General features: G+C 44.6%; 1 protein-coding gene across 1 annotated transcript in view; it reads right to left on the bottom strand.

The window, feature by feature from the left end:
* zswim5 (zinc finger, SWIM-type containing 5) overlaps positions 1-23,301 on the bottom strand; it is a 69,165-nt gene that overhangs the window by 14,280 nt on the left and 31,584 nt on the right. Inside the window, exons 2-4 of the mRNA XM_069709820.1 lie at positions 3,803-3,990; positions 2,775-2,943; positions 1,102-1,250 (exon numbers count right to left, since the gene is read on the bottom strand). Coding sequence (XP_069565921.1) covers positions 1,102-1,250; positions 2,775-2,943; positions 3,803-3,990 — 506 coding nt within the window. The remainder of the gene's footprint in view (positions 1-1,101; positions 1,251-2,774; positions 2,944-3,802; positions 3,991-23,301) is intronic.

Below are 23,301 nucleotides of genomic sequence, written 5' to 3'. Positions count from 1 at the left end.
ATCGATAACCTCTATACCGACTTTAAGGATTTGCAAAGCTATTTTTAACCATATTTGATATCTGTTAATGCCTTTTAACTTATTTAAGTTAAATACATTCTCAGACAGATGTTCTTAAGACCTGGAGAAGCTGGCTGGTAAGGTCCAAATGAAATACATTATTCAGGTGCGTTATGGGAAATGTAGTGTTTTTGGAGCTTTCCTCATTAATAGAAACTACAATTCAGGATTTCTGTTTGGCTGCAGCACTGATTTTTCACCAGTCTGTCTTTTTATTGGTCCTTAAATTTATGGAAGTTTAAAACTTAATTGCTGGTTAAAGTGCTGCTAAATGCTCCAGTATGTTCACCAGATTTTAGACAACTGTCAGTGTGCTTGGAGCAGACAGAAGATTTTCAGAGCATCTTTGTTGAAATCAGCTGCCTGCAGTGGCCAAACAACCATCGGAAAACTAAAATGAGCTAAAAGACAATAAAAAAGCTCCCCAGGGCCGAGGGGACCCGCTGAAACATTGGTATTATGAAACTCAACTCTCTTTATCTACAAACATGCAGCCCAAAGTGCTTTAAAAATAAAACAATGCACAAAAATAAAAGCAAAAATATACAAAAATAAATGAATAAATAAATAAGATTTTAGAAAATGCAGGGATAAAAATAACAACAGTAAAACAATAAAAAAAATGTATAAAACATTAAACAAAATAATAACTAAAACATATAAACCAAGGCAATAAATATGACTTCAAAATAAAAGATTAAAGAGATGGGTGTTTCGTTTCCTTTTAAAAATACAGGGCCAGCTTGCCTTTCTGATATCAGTGATACAACAATGGATTGTTGCTACAGTGGGAAATAAAATATTTTATGATAATGGAGGGTTTTATGAATTTATTAAAAACAATCTGGTCAATAACAGAATTCTATAAAAAGATGATTTGGCCTTTTATTGTTGAAACAACATAACATATTTCAGTAGTGTCAAATTGATTGTTTTATGGTCAGATGTTATCGTAGGACTTATTTTACTAACTGCCGTGAGGAATAATTTTACACAAAATAAATGGAACAATAAATCCGATGATGGTCGGAGGTGGCAAACCTTAGCGAACATGGAGTTGAGCTGCTTCCCGGAGCCGTAGTATCCTCCCTGGGACAGAAACTGTTTGACCTGCTCCCGGACTTGATCCTCGTCCAGATGCCAGCAGTTGTCATCGTCGATGCTGGCGCCTGCAGTCGGGTCTGGAGCACCTGAGGACACACACACAGAGACGCACTGTGGTAAGTGACCCTGGAGGGCTGGAGACACAGGAGCGCAGGCACCGACCATGACGTCCTTATACTCCCATCGAAGCTGGTGTCAATAGAATAAAGTTTCCATGTTCACTCGGGCACTCCGGTCCTTCCTGCTCTCAACTCACACCACAAGAAGAACGGCGGTGACCGTGGGAAATGGAGTTTACCTGTAGACCGCCTCATTCGCAAAATCACCACCTACTTATTAGTTTAAACTCTACTTTCTATTTAAAACTGAACTCTTGTAAATCTCACTGCTCTCACACCTTTTTGTTTTATATTTAATATAAAGTGCACCTGCATGACACTTAGGATAAGCTGCTCGAGTTAGGTTAATCATGCACTGAGGGAATATGAGGCCGACTTTATTTTCCTGCTGTTTGGCTCCGAGTGTGTGTGTGTGTGTGTGTGTGTGTGTGTGTGTGTGTGTGTGTGTGTGTGTGTGTGTGTGTGTGTGTGTGTGTGTGTGTGTGTGTGTGTGTGTGTGTGTGTGTGTGTGTGTGTGTGTGTGTGTGTGTGTGTGTGTGTGCGCGCGCGCGCGTCTAACACTACGGGGAAATGTAGATATGCTCCGATGGGGGAAGCTGCTTTGATCTAACGGGAAGCGAGCTGAGGAAAGCCCAGAGATGTGTTTCCAACTGGCGCTGCAGCAAACAGCAACAGCGCTCCATCAAAGACGGCCTCGCTCCTGGATCGACTGAACTTCAACCCCCATGATCCCCCTTGTCAAACACAGACAGGAAGCCCAGCGCAGTGCTTTCCTGGACGGGACGGCTGGAGAATGTCAACATTTAGCGAGGAGGATGAAATAGAGAAAGGAGATAAAGAGTTTTGTTTGGTGAAAGGATGTGTCTTGTTTGTCGTTTCCCTGATGCGGGGCTGTTGTGGTTCTCCTCGTTTGTTTTTCATCTCTCGTACTTTTCTCCGGCCCTTTCATCTTCCCCTCTCTTCTCTCCCATTTCCCCGAGTGCCATTTCGCCTGTCTCTTCCTCTCAGTGTCCCTTTCCTCTCCTCACATCTCTCCCCTCCGCCTTCTCCTGCATCCATTTCATCATTCGGCTCCTTCTTCTCTGCCTACCCCTGCCAGTGGGAGGAGGTAGTGACTGGAGAGAAGGAGCAGAGAAATCAAACGAGCCATTTGAAGCTTGCTTCGCTGCCTCGCCCGAGTAATCAGGGGCCTCTGACGTATGACAGCCTGTAGGCTAGCGTGCAGCATGTTTTAAGTCTGGAGGCTTTTAAGTGTGGGCTGTCGCTGTGAAGATATCACTGCGGAGGGATGGACCGAACCTCCGCAGAGCGACGACTTTTCAAGAATTAAGGAAAGCGCTGTACTTTCCTGTTGACTGTTGTGCATTTATAGTATTACAAATCTCTTGCAGATGGATTTGGAGGATAAGCGAGACACCAAAGTTGCCGTAAAAGAAATAATCACGCTCGTGTGAACCTGTACAATCAATCAGAAGATGGCTGTGGTCTCACCGTGGACCTGGTTGATCTCGGAGTTGGAGGAGAGGATCTCGTCGGCCAGCTTCTGAGCGGTGGGCAGCACCTCCGTGTGGTGGGCTGTGATCAGATACTGGACCAGCTTCTGCAGCTGATCTCTGTTCATCTGGAACAAGGTCTCTGAGATGGGCAACCGCAGCTTCACCTGCATCAAACACACCATAAAAGTTGATGTATGACATGTCAACTACATACATGTCATCAGTGTGGACTGGTGGCCTGTGACTGGCTAGTTAGTCTGTTTGACATGTTCAGAGACATCACGTATTTATCTCTATGGCGCTACTCATGTTCAAGGACAACTGTTATGACAAAGATTCATGAAATTGAAAATATTTTTAAAATGACAGTTACACAGATTAAAGAGTGTTTCAATTATTCTGGTATTTTATTCTAGGTTTAATATGTTAATTTTCTGTCAAATATATCACATGTTAATGAAATGTATTTTCACATAACAAATACGTATTTGTGGCCCATGGCTCCTCATCCTGATTCATTTTTGACCCTTTATAGGAAATAATTTGCGCAGCTCTGGTTTAAAACCTACTGGTGTCAGAAATGTATTGATTATGTTAGAAAAAAAAATGTATCCCTACTATTAAATCTCTTATTTCCATCCAGGATGTAAATGTTTCCTCTCTGGCACTGCAGTTTCTGTGATGTTTCAGATGACTGGAAAAGGCAATGTAATATTTCCAAGGACGTTTTTGGCCTGAAGCTGCATAATTCTGTATTACATGAATACAGTTTAGATTTTTTTTTTCTCAATCTTCTGCATTAGAGGACAAATCTGAAGTAATGTGAAAGCAGCTTTTTTTTTTTTTTTTTTACATGATTTCTAAACAGATTTATGGATGTTTATCCCAAACAAACATATAGAGAAACTATCAGTGCTACACAGGACAGACTTGGGAGAACTGTGACGTGTGCATGTTTTGGTTTGACTGGTAAAGAAAGCAGACATCGATCTTGAGGGTTTAAAGGTACACTGTGGTTAGTACCTGTTCGGGCTTGCGAATCCGATAAAGAGAGAGCGCCACCACATGTGCGCAGTAGAAAATGTCCCTGTTGCCGCAGCCGCAGGTGACGGAGGTGATCTTGCAGCGGTCGAAGCTGATGGCCACCTTGTGGGTGACCTCAGGATCTGTCGACGTGGCAGGTTCAGTTACTGTGCCACTGAGGTGGAATCCTGCAAAGACACAAGGAGGAGAGGAAAGAGAAGTGAGATTTAAAGGGTTCTATTAACTGTGATGAAATGAAACTGTGTATGAAGTGTTTTGCAACAGGTTATGTACAGTTCATTCAACTTCATCCCGTTTATCAAAGGTTTCCTTCATATGAGCTTCGGTTTTTAGCTCCGTAGGTGCGGGCGGTAAAGAAGTAAAGAAGCTCGAGAGGAGAAGAAAAGAAGCAGGAGCATCGGTGGTAACGTGAGCTTCTACAAACATACAGAGTGAACCTTCAGTACAAAACACACACATCTTAATGAGACCTCTCCACCAGGGCACTGTGCCATTCGATACTCTCTCTGCTTCTCTCTTTTTATGCCTCTGTGCATTTGTGTGTGTGTGTGTGCAGTGAAAAAAGGGGTTGCTAAGGTGGGATCATTTCCTGCCTGCACACACACACACACACACACACACACACACACACACACACACACACACACACACACACACACACACACACACACACACACACACACACACACACACACACACACACACACACACACACACACACACTGCCCCAAGGATAAGCACAGTTGGCTAAAAGTATAAACTTTAACTCCGCTTTGCATAGTTAATCTTTAGAGCCCTGACACACCAGGCTGCCCGCTCTGTTGGGCTGTTGTTGAGCATCTGTGTGCAACAGTTTCCTGCAATTTTTGTGGTACATCAGCCGTTGGTGGCTCCAGTTAGCCATTACAAATAGCTGTTTGGCCAATTTCACACACACACGGTATCGGCTTGATGGACTTTGAACACCGACTTCTGAGCCGTGCCTGTTGGCAAACGGCAGTCCAACAGCTGTAGTCTGTAAAATGACCCATCAAATCAAGGTCAAATACGAAACCACTGTCCGCACTTCCATGACACTTAATAAAGACATGTGGTATACGACATATGTAATTAATCTGAAAACATTCTCATATTATATTTCATACAGAATAGATAAAACTGCTTTCTAAAAGGTTGTCAAACATGATGTTAAACACCAGACGAAACACAGTGCCTAGATATTGATGAAAGGGAGAACAGTGGCGTACTTCAAGGCTCTATCCTAGATCCTCTTACATTTTGTAGGTAGGTAGGTATTTACTTTATTAATTAATAATGTATCTACATGTTTCCACTTGTTAGAATAATGCATCCCTTTTTTCAGTGCTATACTGCTGTCCCACAAATGTATGTAACCACCTGATGTCAAATGTTGGATGTCTAATAACTTATTTCAGCTCCAATAAAGACGATTCTTCAATAATCCTTCTCAGGTCATTGAAAGTGGAATTTAATGACAGGTTTGATAACCTGGTACCTCCCATTCGGCCCTACTTTTACTAAGTCTTACCAATTCAATTACTTTACTTACAAATAAAAACAACTTAAATTGGAATATAGCCATACCTTGAATTGAATTACTTAAAATAAACTAAATCAACCACTTTCTTCCCAGTGCCTAAACTGCAGGGATCCTGTACAGCCTTAGGACAAAAATAAATAACGTGACAACAAAAGTATAACTGGACAAAAGACAAGGTTCGGGTGGAGCAAGAAAACGGACTGAGTAAAAGAAAGGCGAGTGAGGAAATAAAGGGGACGAGATAGGAGGAGAAATGTGAGCGCAGAAAAGAGAATAGAGGAGGGGAGAGTGTATCTGGTCTGTCATGTCTCACTGTGACAGGTCAATTATTTATGAGGTGAGGTGTGTGTGTGTGTGTGTGTGTGTGTGTGTGTGTGTGTGTGTGTGTGTGTGTGTGTGTGTGTGTGTGTGTGTGTGTGTGTGTGTGTGTGTACACATTGGATTACTGTATCTCACCAAACCATGGCAACCCCACTGCTGCTTTCACAGCGAGATAGACAGGGCAGAGAGAGAATCATGAGGACAGGATGAGAACGCTGACTGGAAAGCAATGATATGGCTATTTTAGGCCTGGACAGAGAAAAGGTTACATATCTAAACCTCTGACAAACCAACAAACACCAATGCGCGCGCGCACACACACACACACACACACACACACACACACACACACACACACACACACACACACACACACACACACACACACACACACACACACACACACACACACACACTTACAGTCTGGGGTATGGGCCAGCATGGTACAGCAGTCCAATAAGCGTGTTTCTTTCCTTTTTTTTAAGCCATCTCCCTGGCACAATCCCATAACAGGCTTTTCCAAACCAAATGCTGTAAGCGCACACGCACGCACACACACGCACACACACACACACACACACACACACACACACACACACACACACACACACACACACACACACACACACACACACACACACACACACACACACACAGTTAGATCCAATCAACCTCAAACTGCTTTCACTAAGACAAAGAAAGATAAAGAGCTGCAGGAGATAAAGGGAGGAGACGGATGACTACATGCTGAACACATTGTCACACAGTGGCCGAACAAAAATTATAAACTAAGACAACAATTATCAACATCCCGCAAACAGACAAGCTGGCTGCCTTCCTTTCAGGTCAAAATCTCAAGCTACCGAACTATCGGACAGAGGACCAGAGAAACAGACACAAAGACATCAACTCAGGCTGCGTTTGTACAAATGAAGAGGGCTCAAGCAAAAAAAGAGCACACAACATGATGCAACGCAATCAACCAGCACACTGCACTGGCCAACCAAATGCATGCAACCCCAAAGTCCAGGCTGACTAATTGCACTGATTCTACTCAGAGCTGTCATAAAGAGAGAAAAGGCTGATGCTTTTGTTCAAAACTTACAAGTACTAAGTGCATTCAACCTCTAACAACTGTCCAAGGCTGTACCATCTCTCCAATGTCACGGTGTCATGGACTTACTGGATTGTGTTGTATTTCATTCCCTCACTGATACCTGTAGCAGCACGCTCGTGCCAAAGCAGGTCCCTGTGGTATTTGCAATGCAGGTCTATTTTAAATCTGCACGTGGCTTAACCATCTGACTGCCCGCCGAACGACACGCAACATATCAACGTCCCAGCTCAGCCTGCAGCCATCAAAGCCACATGTATGCCATCGATTGATCTCCTGGCCGACATACTGCAAAACTGGCCTCGTTGGCTGCATGCCAACCTACAGATCACCTACAACATACTCAGACTCATACACGTGTCTACTGACCAAACTGACAGTCAACACCGTCAACTAACCAAGCTATCATTGATTAACAAAAGTAATGAGGGACCAAGACAAACTGTCCACTGAGCCAAAGCGGGCATCTGACTATGACAGGAAGTGTGAGTGAGACAACAGCCTGCAGAGGGAGAGAAAGCCTGATGCATCTGCCAGTGATAGACATAAAGAGTCCTCCAAATTGTGGAAATCTCTCCCTCCCACTGAGTCCGCCTGCCCGACCAATCTTTGTGTCTTGCAGCGCAGTAATATTGTAAATGTCAGAAATGGCTTTCCATTGCGCCCCTCCGTCTCTATAATGGATATACCTGTAAAGCCAATTTGCACTAACTACAGCTTAGCGTAAGGGAGTCCAAATTTGATCTTCCAGTGGTGAAATCATCACAGCGGCAAGACCAAAGATCAGGCAAAAACCAGGGGAGTGCATTTCTTAAAAGCATTGGGGAACATTTGAGAGCTATCTTTCCTCTGCGCTGTCTAAATAATGTCTTGTCAGTCATCAGTCATTGTTGCACTTGTCTCCAAAACTCCAGCCTAGCATTTCAGATGAGGGTAGAAGTTATGATGGCAGATGATAATCGGCATTGTCTTTCCCACAGCCGGTACTGGTGGTCTCTCTTTCACGTTTGGACCCCCCCCCCCACACACACACACACACACACACACAGACACACACTCCTCCCCCTACTCCGTCTGTGCCTCTTAGGTTAAAGCCTATTGTTACTCAGGCCACCAGGATGAATGTGATGGTGACACCGCTGCTCTTTTTGCTTTCAATCAAGTCTAAACTGGCTTACACTCACTTCACAGGCCGTCCGTCCGTCTGGCACCCCTCCCCTAAATCTTTTGCCAGTTTACCACATACAACTCTCATCATTTAGTTATCCAGGTAAGTTAGCAGTTTAGCAGCATTCAACATGGCCATTCCTAACAGACTATGTAACACTCGTGAGCTTTACTGTCTGGTTCACCACCATTTGACTCTCTTCTGATTGGCTCCTTTGTAAATGGAATAGTTTGTTTTTAAACTTTTTGATGTCGTAAATGAGAGGAGCAAGAAAGCAAATGATTGTATGTCTTAAAATGACAAACTAGTCCTTGTAATAAAATGAGAACCAAATGACCAGAATAGCTCATATCTTGGCCCACATGATACGAGCAGCTGCTTGACTTATACAGGTTAAAATCCGTGCAAAAAAGGTCTGCTTGTAGTCAGTAATACAACTAAGATGATTGTGAATAAGCTAATAGTTGAGAGGCCACAAAGATAGTGGACCGTACATCATCCACTATTAGTGCATCTGCCTCAAAACAATGTTCAGTACAAATGGAAGAGGTCCTACAACTGAACCTTGAGATACTCCAGAACCGAGTGTACTTCCTTTAATCGAACAATGCTTGGTAAACGTGTACTGCCCCTTCTTCTTTTCTACCACTCTCAGATACATAGTGTGTGTGTGTGTGTGTGTGTGTGTGTGTGTGTGTGTGTGTGTGTGTGTGTGTGTGTGTGTGTGTGTGTGTGTGTGTGTGTGTGTGTGTGTGTGTGTGTGTGTGTGTGTGTGTGTGTGTTTCAAGGCTGAGGAAGACAATGTATCTTCAGCAGATGGGAATGAAATGACACTTGATAAAAAAGACGCTGCAGTCAAACAGTCTCTCACACACACACACACACACACACACACACACACACACACACACACACACACACACACACACACACACACACACACACACACACACACACACACACACACACACACACACACACACACACACACACACACGTAAACAAAACAATCTTTTCACAGCCTGTCTGCTTTTGTTCTTAATGCCAAAGCATGCATAAAGAAGAAATGGTACAAACTAGTCAGTGATACTCACAGCAGATATCACTAATCTCTGCCACACACACACACACACACACACACACACACACACACACACACACACACACACACACACACACACACACACACACACACACACAAACTTCATGCATCCTTGCAATGGGCCTGGTTCAGCAAAGCAGATGATTTTCGAACAAAGGTGACTCACTAGTGAATGTGTGTAAACTGGGAGCGATGCCAACGACAACGATCTGGTCTGATCCTTGGGGAATATCACACGGCCCCGTGTGTGCACTATGTGTGCATACTGTATGCATGCGTGTGTGTTTTGTCTGTTCCGATGTGCTGGCGCTGCAACCTGCACACACTGTCTATCACTGACATCTTTAATGCTGAGTAAAGTGTGTGTGGTATTTGTGGTTATTAACACATTCATTGCTGCACATCTTAAAGCTGCGTGCATTCAAGCCCCAGATATAATCCTCATTCGCTTTCTGTTTCGTGAAAGAGGACACAACGAACCGCAGCCGGTTCCCCACCTCTCCTGTCAAACTCCAGAATTCAGACTTTGCATGTGGATTTGCTTTTAATCTGGATTATTTTCATTTCAGTCTAAATGTATTGTAATGCATGCGGGGAAGACGTCACACTATACAATGTTGGTGTATTTATAGATGTGTAAGAGGCTGAAATCTTGCAGCACAGTTGTATTGATGTGTGAGAAAATCACAAAGTGCGTTGAGACGGGAGAGACCACCATTGTAAATCTTTCTATTGTAATTAGAGACAACCCCCCCCCCCCCCCCCCACAGACACAGACACACACACACACACCCTCCTCCCCTTGATGCCATGTATATACACACACACACACACACACACACACACACACACACACACACACACACACACACACACACACACACACACTCCTTCCTGCCTCCCTCCCTGTTTTACACCATCTGTCACTCGATGGCAACCCCGCCCACACCGAAGCCAGTTGGCCAATCAGGTGCCTGAAATCTCCCCACACTCATAGACCATTAACCCCTAATCAGCTGGGGAGATGGAGCCGGGCGGTGAGCCAAAGTGTGCATGTACTCTCACACTTCAATAGACCATAGTCTTATTCAACCAAAGGCTCGAACAGAGGCAGACAGGCAAGCCCCGCCCACCCCTCCCATCGGACTATAAAGTTGTGGAGGAAACCATTCATCTGCTTTCCCCCCAGAGCTATGCTTACATTACACACACGTTGCCAAAAGCGACGCCTTCATTTTGATGCCCACACAGGATCACTGCACCCCCCCCCGTTCAGCAGAGCGACGTATATGGGTGTTGAATTGAAGGAAAAACCAACAATAACGTGTTGATCCACACCAAGCCTCTTCTCTCATTCGGTGTTCTTCGTGACAACGTTGGAAGGTGCTGAATAATAGTGACAGATGTAAGGGCAACTGCATACGATTCAACTCAGTGACCCCATGTTGCTTTTAAGGAATCATCCACATTCATTTCCACTCATTTATTCATTATCTCTGTTGCCATCCAGTACCAGCTCCAAACTCACATCCTTGACCTACGCAACCCGAGCACTGCAGCGGGTGTGTGTGTGTCGCCACAACCTTGAACCCAGAGTTGCAGGGCCGACTTTGTATGACGATAATCAGTGGAAATCATAAAGAACGGCAGCAGCAGAGGAGAAAGCTGCATTCTTTCAGCTTTTTCACCTTGTTACCCAAAATATGCTGTAAAAGTAAATACGGTCATTTGTCAGTACAGAGTTCAGCTGACAAATGGCAAATAACATCCAATTAACAGCAAAAAAAACTGCAGTACAGCAATGTGAAATACATGTTTAAAGTAATTAATGTTGGATTTATCTATAATTTGTCGGTCACCATGACATACGTTATGAATCATCCCGCTCATTTCAGTAAATACGAGCGGATAGGCCATTTCATACAGGATATATTTAATGATTGTGGCTGTTCTTTAAGCCGTTATCTGAATGAGCCTGAATATCATCCAACATGTATAATTTTGATTTTTCAAAAAAAAAAGAAAATACTATCAAAGTTGGACCTTTTTAAGATGATTTGATCTCTTTTTATTTTGTTTCTTGCTAATGAAATTCAGTTTGGATGTCATAATGCACCTCAATAAACACACAGTAGTGTACATTTTTTTTTTCAAAAAATGAACAACACAAATCCTCATCTGTCACCCACAAACTGCCCGTCTCTTCATGCCAACTGTCCCTTACTGTCTGAACGTGTCTCACACGATCTGTCTGTGATGACACATTGCTATTTGGGACTTTTTATCAAGAAACTGCATCTCAGCAGAAATACACCGAGTAAGAAAGAAAAAAAAAATGCCGCTGCCACCTATTTTTTTTTTTCCCCTCTCTAATCTCACTTCCCCCTTTCCAAAAGTAGCCAGAGATTCATCCTCCTCCAGCAGCCAACACATCCCTCGCAGCCCGTGGCCCTTCCCATCTCCCATCTGTTCTGACAGCTCCAAGGTTAACACAGCACCCCCCTGCTCGCTCTCATTCACGCACACAGACATCCACTTGGCCCTGTATTCAATCAACCATCTATCTCTGCACAGCAGACGTGCATATGCGTACACACACACGCACACACACACGCACGCACACACACACACACACACACACACACACACACACACACACACACACACACACACACACACACACACACACACACACACACACACACACACACACACACACACAGAGTACACTGCCTATCCATCCATCTATCCATCATTCATCCATCCATTCATCCTCCCATCCCTCCCTCCTGCAGTGTTTGCTGATGCGATAACAGCTGATTGATTCATTTGTGATTTCCCAGCAGCCCTGTCCCAAACACACACACACACACACACACACACACACACACACACACACACACACACACACACACACACACACACACACACACACACACACACAACACGCACAAAAAAAAACAAAAAACAAAAAAACCTTGCTAACCTCCGGGACTCATTTGTCATGATTACATTGAATTGATTCCCTGATTTGCTCCATTCTGTTGCGACGGGGGAGGACAAGGGGTGAGACAGAGGAGAGAGGGGGGAGACAGAGGAAGAGGGAGAAAGGTTTAATCAGGTTCCTTTCAGCCGAGGTGTCACTGTGAAAACAACGAGAAGAGGGAAAAATGAGGAATTGGAGAGAAGAAGCTCTGAGGGAGGGCAGGTAGCATATAAACTGCATTACTGCGGGAGGAAGATTGTGTTCAGCTAAACTTTGTCAAATAGAGATAAAGGCGTACAACGACAAATCAAAATCAGGGGAACATGGAAGAACACTTATGGCGGTGACCTGTTTCACAAACAACATGTAAAAAAAACATACCTTGACCTGGTCAAGGTATGTTTTTTTTTTTATATATAAAAGCAGCATGGATGGATGGATGGCATCCTTTGCTCGACGTGTTTTGAAATTCGATCAAGGACTTCATTTCTCTTATCTGAAAGCAACCTGAAGGAGTCCAATTCAAGCCTCGTGTACATTCTGCTGTTAATGGAGAATCACTTGGTTGATTCCTACCATTGTGAGCGTGTGCAGCACTAGAATGAAGGTTACTTGGAGAGGACAAAAAGCTAAAAAATGCTGCTTTCAGCTTTGCGGGAGAATACGGGATCAGAAACCTGAGAGCGCCGAGAGCAGAATCGCTCACACACAAAAACAAGAAATACATTGTGCGGCGCACAAAGCTGGAGCTGTGTCGAGGTGACGCGGAGTTGAAGGGCCTCGGTGTTTGTGTGTCATACACAGAAGCTGTCCTTTCCGCAGTGTGTGAGCCCTGTTCACTCAAGGCTAAATTACAGATAAGAAGGCCGTGTTTTTTTTGTCCCTGTCCGTTGTTTGCCGTGTTTTCAGTATAGAGGCATTATTGCGCTGCGGCCTTGTCTGGCCACACTTACAAAGAGACGAGCAAAAGCAATTCATCACGCTACAAACACTCAGAGGCATGTCACTCCCCCGCAGGTGAGAAAGCCTCCTTCATTGTCTCGTAGAAACAAGGTGGACTTCCCGTTTTGACTTTTCTTTTGTTTTTCTACGTGCGAGACGTGAAGCGAGCCGTGTAGTGATGAGCTGACAGGTGAAGCTCCAAACAGGCTGCAGAGAGATGTCAGTCATTTCCACCGCAAACCTGACGAGACGAGGCATCACAGCTGCAAGGATGTAAAGCAGCCTCGATGCGCAACAACTATGTGAAACTTTTTACTTTACTCCGATGTCCCGCAGCAAAGTGGGCGACACTTCATCTGAAACACCAGAACTATTCCTCCAGAAAACCAATGCATCAAAAACAGAGCTGAATATGTAAATAACAGTCTCAGTAGCCCGGCGTCACCAGACCCAAACCCTTTGGTGAAAACATGCTTCTGCTCATTCTCCATCAGGAACCTGTTACAGTCCTACTCAGCCTCGACCTCGGCTTAATTCAGAAACTCCCGGAGCAACCCGTAAGAAGCAGCGTCGGCCGAACCGGCCACCGGCGTCATCGCACTAAGCCGTTGACGCGGGTTGCTGATTGGCGCACCAATCCAACCCTTCCTGAAACAAGGTTTCTACACTCGAACCACAACAAAGAAAACTGCAGCTGTCAGCAACAATTTGGTGGAACCAGGCGAACGAGTCGTTGACGCATCCCGCCTCCGTGTCTGGCATCACTCGGAGAAGTTACGGCGTGCAAGAGGTGTCATAATGTGTTGTCGTGTCCAGACAAGCTAAACGTTAACAAACTTAAATGCTGACAAACTAGATTTTATTAGCATGAAAAAAACCTAAAAACAACGACAACCACACACCATGTTGTCGTCGGTGTGTCTTCAGGGAACCTTTAACGCTAACCGGCGAGGAAATAAATCACGAGGTTGTGAACAGAAAAAGCTGCAGCCGAATGCTAGTTGCTATCAGTTAGCTCTTGAGCCTCCGAGTAATGTTGCTTGTCGTCTCAAATATGATATGATATCACATATATCGCCTGTTTGTTTCACAAATGCAGAACTTTGTAACTTGAAAAACACTAAAGGGACAGAACACTGACAGGAAAGACGAAACCATAGCGGGCGAGCTAATGGGACTGCCCATTTCTTTTCCAGTCAGTTAAAGTGAAAAATAGCTGAATATCTTGTATCTATATATATTTAAACAAGTTCATGCACAAAATGATACGCATCAGTGAAACTGCATCCCAGAGCAGTTTGCATATATTTAAAGTTACCATTGGAAAGGCATCATCGAGGCTATAACACAAGATTGTCTGCTAATCACAAACATTTGCTTTACATATACTTTCTACGTCACCACTGTTGTTGTTGTTGTTGTTGTTTTTAAGTTTATCAAAGAGTCAACTGTTACAGTCAAAGCTAAAAGCAAAACTGGAGGCAAAAGATCAGCCGACGAACTGAAAAGAAGCTCTAAATGTCAGCGTGTCGCTGCCGCCCCTCCTCGCCGTCCCACAACATCAGAGCACGACACGGACACACGGACACCAACAAGACACCAACATTTAAGCCATTAAAAGGAGGCGGCAGCTGTAAAAGGTCACTGTGCTGGATTTCCCCTCCAATTACCAAAACTTCAGCTTAGCGAAGACATGAGAAGAAACTCATTTACACACATGTTCCAGGGAGCAGAACCAGCAATACACAGGACAACACATGATATCTGCTGCTATCGGCTACAGAGCTTCGCCTGCAGTGTGTGTGTGTGTGTGTGTGTGTGTGTGTGTGTGTGTGTGTGTGTGTGTGTGTGTGTGTGTGTGTGTGTGTGTGTGTGTGTGTGTGTGTGTGTGTGTGTGTGCGCGCGCATTGGTACAAACTATATGCATGCGACGTTAATGCAGTTATGCACACGCGTATGAACATTTACACGAGTGGGTTTGCTGCTTGTGTTTACGTATGCCGAGCCGGTTGCCTCTGCCTCTCCCTCTGTTGCTCTTTTGTCTCCGTCTTTCTCCGTCTCGCTCGCACTTTGCCCTTTTCCTAAACCAGCCGTGGCCTTAGCCATGGTTTTTGTTTAATATGGCGGCATGCAAAGCAAAAGCACAACCATCTGCCATAAGCACGCAGCCGCCGTCTTAGGAACAACAAGGGCTGGCATCACAATGCCTCTTTAGTCGGTGTCGGGTGTGTGTGTGTGTGTGTGTGTGTGTGTGTGTGTGTGTGCGTGTTGGTTCTTCAAGCACAGTCTGCAGGGCAAGATAAGTATGCATTTAAGAGGCTTATATTTCATTTCAGGAACTGAAGGAGACAAAATGGCTCCATTCGGAGTTGGCGAACACAACACAAGGAATGGCGAGGTAGCAACAAAAACAGAGGGGAAAGAAAAAGCTGGCTGTGATGCAGTTTGTCTACACACACACACACACACACACACACACACACACACACACACACACACACACACACTGAGGAAGGAGGCACAAAGCCGAGCATTTGTAGTTTGTGCACAAACACGATTGAGCACAAAGCTGAACATTTGAAACACAAATCCAGCTTTATTAATCAGTTCTTTTTGTTTACTGTACAGACTAAAAGACTAAATCTGATGAAAGCGCCCAGATCGCCGTCAGAAGACGGAACAAAAGTAACTTTTAGAAGAAGTGAGCGTTAACCCCGGCTTGTCAAGCACACGCCACACTCTCATGGAGCTTCTGAGGCAACGTGTGTTACACATGCACACAAAATTTAAAAAAAAAATACACACAGTATGAATAATTAAACAACTTCTTGATGCTTTGCGGTGACTAAAACTGGTTTAAGTACAGTGTGTCAGAGGCTGGTGTGTCTTTATTTCTGACACACACAAAAATACAAAGGTGCACAAACACTTTGTGACTTGCCACTCATTCAGAGAATAACCTCAGCTAAATTTAGATGTTAAGATTTCTTGAGTGTGAAAAAACTGTTTCGATCTCAGCAAGCCCAGGGAAATGAAAATAAGCACGGTTGGTTAATGTGGTTGCCCATTTACCATAGTAACAGCTCATCCCTCTGAGGTTCATATCGAACAAAAGAAATTTCAAACGTGGACTCGGTTCAATCTCTGCTGGCGCTGTAGGTCTCGGCAAATCGGAAAATAAATACTGTTTTGAGGTTTTATGGGACGATTCCGCTCGCAAGTTATTCTCCCTTAGTTCTTTCCGGGAAAGATTTTGTCTAATTCAAAAGGTCATGACATTTGTGGTTTTTGTTGGACCGTCTGCATGTCTGAGTTTAGAATGCTTTCCACCCCCTGATTAGCCTCCACCCCTACAGAGCTGATCGCTGCTCGCACCGCTTGCACAATCATGCATGAAACATGAATAATGAAATATAATGAAAACAGCTTGCAAGCCAATATACAAGCTGATGACTCACACATGCCCCTTCTCTCCATCTCTCACACACGTACACAATAGCGCGGCAAGGGTGAAACTCTCATTTATCCATTAGCTCAAAAGCAATCACAGATTTGCACACACACACAAACACAAACGCACACACACACACACTCACTCACTGAGGGGTGGGGGACTTCTGGTTGACTTCATCAAGCACTCATCAAGCCAAGCCACCATATGGGGATGGGGCCCAAAACAGAGGGGGATTGGATTGTATGTGTGCATGTGTGTGTATTACGGAGGCCACCCCCCATCCCCAAATGCAACACCAACACAAAGGAAGCATGCATCACCAAATCAGCTTTGTCTTGCATGCATTATGAAGCTACTGCTGCCCCATTAAGAAGACTCTCCCAACACACACACACACACACACACACACACACACACACACACACACACACACACACACACACACACACACACACACACACACACACACACACCCAAAGGTGTGTTGAGCTAAAACAGCTGAAGCAAGGCAAAGCGGAGGGCCAGACACCCTGATTACTACCTCCTCACCCCCCCCCCAAAACACACACACACACACACTTCTCCTCACTCCCCCCCACTGTGTCTCCATTACTGCCTCCCTAATTTCATGTCTCATCTTCCTCCCCTTCCTCTCTCTCACCATGTTAACTGGGGAGCCAGCATGGTACCCTGAAAATCCAAAGAATCCTCCACCCCCTGCCTCCTCACACACACACACACACACACACACACACACACACACACACACACACACACACACACACACACACACACACACACACACACACACACACACACACACTCACACACACACACACACACACACACACACACACACACACACACACACACACACACACACACACACACACACACACACACACACACACACACACACACACACACACACACACACACCAGCTTGCTGACATAGGCAGACACTCACATACATTGAATGTTAATCTGGGCGTGACCTGCTTTTTCTTGGCTTCCCTCCCCTTTACTGGCTGCCCCCATCGAGTCAGCTTTTCACAGGCAAGCACACCCCTTCTCCCCAAGCACCGCCCACCCCGACACCCCCTCTAAGGCCCAGGCTGTAGGCCTCCAGGCTGGGGCCTCGCTTGCCATTGTTAGCCCACAATGGGTGAGAGGCGGCTGGCAGGCAGGCAGCAGCCAGGAGGCCTTGTGGAGGAAGCCACAGGCGAGAGAGGAGCCACTGAAGGGGGAGGACGGAGGGAAGAGGCCTGGCTTCACTGCACAGGCAAACACATGGGATAAACCTAATTACAGAAATGAACGGGAGATGACAAGAGAGCAGAAAGGAGTGGAAATTAAGTACCACAAATAGAATTCACCATATCAGAAAAGCACAATATAAGTGGGAAAAAGGGGGGGACTGTTTAACAAACTCTAAAGGGCTGCGTGAATGATGCAAGCTCTGCTCACAAAGCCACAACAGCATTATACTGGACACAGGCTGTCTACTCCATTGAATCTGCCATCTAAAGCCGGGATCAAGCTTAACAAAGTGAGCTTTATTCTCCAGTGGAGGTTCATTTATTTATTTCAAACAGAAGCATCTGTCACTGCAGCCCGGCTGCATGCAGAGGTTTACAGTAGGCCGGGTTCAGTGCACGAGCTGCACTTTCTGCTGTTTGTCTCTCAGTCGTCATGATGGGGGATAAAATGATTACTTCCATGACCTTCAAGAGCTTAAAATCTTGCCTCATCGAATTATGAAGTGTTTTAGTTTTAGCTTCTGTTAAGCTTTCAGACTTTGTGGATGGCATTTCATTTTCGTCCTCTTGTGTTACCTGTAGCGACATGAAGGCGAGGCTATTTTCATTCTGAACAACCAGTACGTCCAAAAACATCCACAGGAAAATAAATCGGGCTGATTGGTGCTGCTGCGCCAAACTCCTTTAACCCAACAGCTATTTAACACCCAGCTTACTTTTAAGTAACTGTGCAGTTGTTGAAATCACATTAATATGCAATATATTCTTCATAATGTTATTCCAGCTCATAACTGAAGCTGTACGTTTAAGGCGCTTTCAGACCAGAGGAACTTTTTCAGAGTTCTAAGAACCGCTGTAGGAAGTTCCCCCTTCGTTTTGTGTCCACACCGCAGGAACAGAGGACGAGCGTAGTTCTCCAGAACCCAGTTCTGAGGGATGTTTATCTCCCTCAGGGTCGGTACGAGAGGAACTGTAGTGACGAAAGTGCACGGTGATGAACTCTGCGATCACTTTGCCGTCAGACACCCTTTCACACGTTGGAGCTGAGGTGTTACACCGCTCTCTCCTGAACCACCTGATTCCTCTGACAAAAGTAGTAATTTGAGCTTTTAGAAGGCAATAGTTGCTGCTCTGCCTCTTCCTCGATTGGTTAGTTTGTTTTATTGTGTGACTTTGGTGTTTTAACTTGCTAGCTTGGATTCAAACTGTCACACAAAGAAACTCACCGTTAGAGGCAGCGGCAGAGCGGCAACTCCTGCGTGTGAAGAGGTCAAATTACTGTTATATTCAACGGAGGCTGGTGGCTTTGAAGAAAGCAATTTAACTTTACCCTTTCTGTCGGAAAGGGCTGTCAGGTGACAGTGGAAATATTTAAATATAGAGTAAACTTGAGGTTATTAGGTGGCTAAAACCTGTTTTGTTGCTGACCCCGTCGAGCATCCGTGCCGATACCGCTGGCTTCTTCACCAAAGTGCCGGTAAAACACTGCCTATGGATCGAATCAAGCAACAACAACAACACAGTTGACCGAAGCGCCCGCTGAGGTTCGAACAGTAGTCTATAAAACTGAAGCTGACTGACCTGCAGTATGACAACATGCTAACATTAGCTTGTTTAGCTCAATCAATGATCTGTTGTCTAACAAGTTAACTCTCCCAGGCTGCCTTGAACACCAGATCATCTTCGTGTCTGACCTCAGGCCATGTTTGAATGGAAAATAAGCACACACACAAATACACACACAGGCAATCATCCAATAATGTCAACTGTCACACACAAGCATGCAGCATGCACACACACACACACACACACACACACACACACACACACACACACACACACACACACACACACACACACACACACACACACACACACACACACACACACACACACAATGGTGGCGATCCAATAATGTCAGCTGTCATGTACATAACCACACACAGGCATGCGTGTGCATGAACACACACACAAGTCGTGGGAGCAATCATCTGATAATGTCAACTGTCAAACAAGGACACACATAATGCGTGCACATGCACATGCACATGCACACACACACACACACACACACACACACACACACACACACACACACACACACACACACACACACACACACACAGAACAAAGGAGGGGAGGCTGGTAAACAATGCTCCACAATGCTCCCTGGCAGAGACTTGAGTTTAGAGAAAAGGTTTCCAATCGCTAGACATTCACTCTCACTCACACACACACACACACACACACACACACACACACACACACACACACACACACACACACACACACACACACACACACACACACACACACACACACACACACACACACACACACACACACACACACACACACACACAGCTGGAGTGAGAAGGAGGGAGAGAGACCTTTAAGACGTGCACTGGGGGACACACAATGCCAGACAGACCATTCTCTCACTTACTCTATTCAGTCATTCAATTGCTCTTTTTCCTCTCGTCCCTCTTCTCCATCAATGCACTTTGAAATAAAGCCTTTTTCCCTCAATGTAGTTTTCCTCTGCTTCCTTCATTACGAGAATCTCAGCCATTTTTCACCAAGTTGGCAATATAGGGCAGATAACACACACGCACGCACGCACGCACGCACGCACGCACACACACACACACACACACACAAATCACAGCCCATCACAATAGCCTGGATTCACACAGTGCATGGACGGTTTAAGATTGAACCAACAGTGACTCAAGTCTTCCAATCTCCTCTGTATGGACAATGAAGGGTTAGTAACAACAACCCCCGGGCTAAACTTGTGTGTGTGTGTGTGTGTGTGTGTGTGTGTGTGTGTGTGTGTGTGTGTGTGTGTGTGTGTGTGTGTGTGTGTGTGTGTGTGTGTGTGTGTGTGTGTGTGTGTGTGTGTGTGTGTGTGTGTGTGTGTGCGTGTGAACTGTATATACAGCGTTTGTGTGAGCATGTGTGCTGCTGGTATGCTGGTTTTTTTCATTCAAATACAAAGCTCAAGTAGATGACTCATGTTTCACAGAGAAATATTTATATAAGAACATTGAAAAAACTACACGTAACACAGAAGAACAATCAGAAAACCCTGCAGGTGATTGCAGCTCTATGGAGCGCTCCGATTTTTGGAAAAAGAGTGTATGACTCACTTTGAAGTTGCTGACAAAAGGTTTCAAAGAAAGACAAAATGCAACTCATATCTTCAACCTTCTCATCTGACCCCAAACCAGCCACCTTTTAAAGGGCGTTCAGTTGTCAAGGGAATGAAGCGCCGGTATTTGTCAGTCATTCTCTATTTCCTGGTATTTTTCCCTCTGGCGCTGAAAACTGCTATTGTGAAACGTCTTACCGAAAAGTAACCTGGACCTACATTCTTTTACGGCTCAGCGGTTTCTTTCAGAGAAATCACTGAAAGACAACTGAGGCCTTGATTATTTTGACCTGTGCTTTGCAGAAAGTGAAGGTAAAAATGATTTTATTATAGCACTTGGTTCCAGACTTCGATGACTTATAAGAATGATCAGTATATTTTTCCTTGAGTACATTTATACCGTCGTTTAAGTCCCTGGGAGCTCCAGTCTGGGTCCTGTGACGTTTGAAATGCTGCTTCTGTACACGTACATTCATAATATCTGAGTGAGAGATCACTTAGACTATCTTCTGAAATTGGACAACACAAGCATCACACAGATTGTAATTAATATAAGGAACTCTCCGAATCTATGTCCCAACATGAAGCCACCAGCTCGTCACCTTGATGTGCTTTTTGATCCTGATGTGCATCGTTGTGTTAGGAAATAGGCCTCAGTGTTCTTATTCCATACTTGATTCCCAAAAATGTTTAAACAGACACGGCTTCAGGCCGACTTCTCTGTACCGAGTTTTGTTTGCTACTTTGGGTGAATGGAGTGTGATGAAGGTGAATTTAGATTTCCTCTTCAGAGGCTTCCTGTGGAGCTGCTGGATGACCTTCATCCAGACTAGCTTTTCATTTTGGGCTTTGATACATTCTCGTTAAACAAAAATACAATTCAGGTGTAAATTCAGCTTTGAGACTCCCGAGCCTGACGACATACTTAACCGAAATAAGGTCAGCAACTGGCCTGGTTAGTGATGGTGAAGTTGACCAGTGAAATGTTGGTCCAGGATTCTTTATTTTGTCAAAGAAAAAAAAGTCATTCAGAGTGGAGACTCATTTATTGCTGGTTTGATGCTCCATTCACATTGTTCACAAATGTCAGATACGTGTAAATGTTTCCAGGCAGTGTTAAAGGTTTTCAAATGGAGGATGATGCTAAACTTGCTTTTTTAAGCCACCACGTAAATGCAGCATGACTCCTTATTTTGTCTTGTTTGCTCTCGCAGACACTAACTCTTTCTCTTCCTCTCTAATTCTCTCATCCAAACTCCTGTCTCATCTCTACTGTGGTTTCACCTCTGCAGTCATCTATCCCTGTTTGTTTGTCTGCCTCTGCCTCTGTCTCTGTCTCTCTCACACACACACACACACACACACACACACACACACACACACACACACACACACACACACACACACACACACACACACACACACACACACACACACACACACACACAATGAGAGCCTGATTAATAAGTGTGTCTCTCCCTTGTTTCCGGAAAGTGTTAGAACAGGAAAGGCCATCTGAAAGGCACTTCAACCCAAATTATGTAGATTTAAAAACAGCTTTGGACACATGAGGCAGCAGGAGGTGGATGGGGGGGGGGGTTGTGGGGTTGCACTCTATTCATCAATATTTATGAGGAGACACTTTAAACATATCATCTCATGGGTCACCACATGGGGAGAACCAGCCAATCAACTTATCTGCAAAACACTCACTCAATGACTTCTTCAAGACTGAACGTTTGCTGAAGTTCGAGGTCGGTCACGCTGTCGTTTTCATGGCAACGTTTTGAGGGAGAACCAAAAATCTCCATTTATTTAATTTCATTGGATCACCGTGAACTTTGAATTTCCTTTGTTATGATATAAACAGCTTCGCAAAAGCAGAATGAGCTACAGACGGTGATGATACTTGAATAATTTGTACAAATATATATTTTCCATAAGCTGTGTGGACTGACTGTCCTACCAGCGACCAAGCGCTTTGTTAGCATGCTTGCTGGCGTAGACGAATTACTTCCTTAATAATGCTTTACTAAATAAAATGATGTGAAACAAAAAACACCACACGGAATAAATGGTTCATCATACAAAACAGAAAGTAGGTGAAAGAGTCACTTTGGCTGACCAGTACTGACATGTCCTGGAGTTAACCCACAAACTGTAACAAACCAGCGCTCAAAGTAGTCCCAAGTGATGAAGAAGCTTCTCGAAGCACATACTTTTCGAAGGCTGACCTTCGTGTGTCACTTTTTGGTGAGACCAAGTCTTAACACTTCAGTAGGCATCAAACAAACCAGACTGTTGGACAAGTCTAAACACAACATACTGGTTTCTGAAAGTCTTAACACGAAGTCAGGGCAGAACCCGAGCTGGATGAGAGGATGAGCAGAAACCAAATGTGAGAAAGCGGATAAAGA

The sequence above is a fragment of the Brachyistius frenatus genome, unplaced genomic scaffold (assembly GCF_029030835.1).
Source record: "Brachyistius frenatus isolate BFR_SWC_R1_liver_20210118 unplaced genomic scaffold, ASM2903083v1 Contig_85, whole genome shotgun sequence".
NCBI classification, from domain to species: domain Eukaryota; kingdom Metazoa; phylum Chordata; class Actinopteri; family Embiotocidae; genus Brachyistius; species Brachyistius frenatus.
Note: the sequence above shows the minus strand (reverse complement) of the source record. Positions and strands in the feature narration are given on the sequence as shown.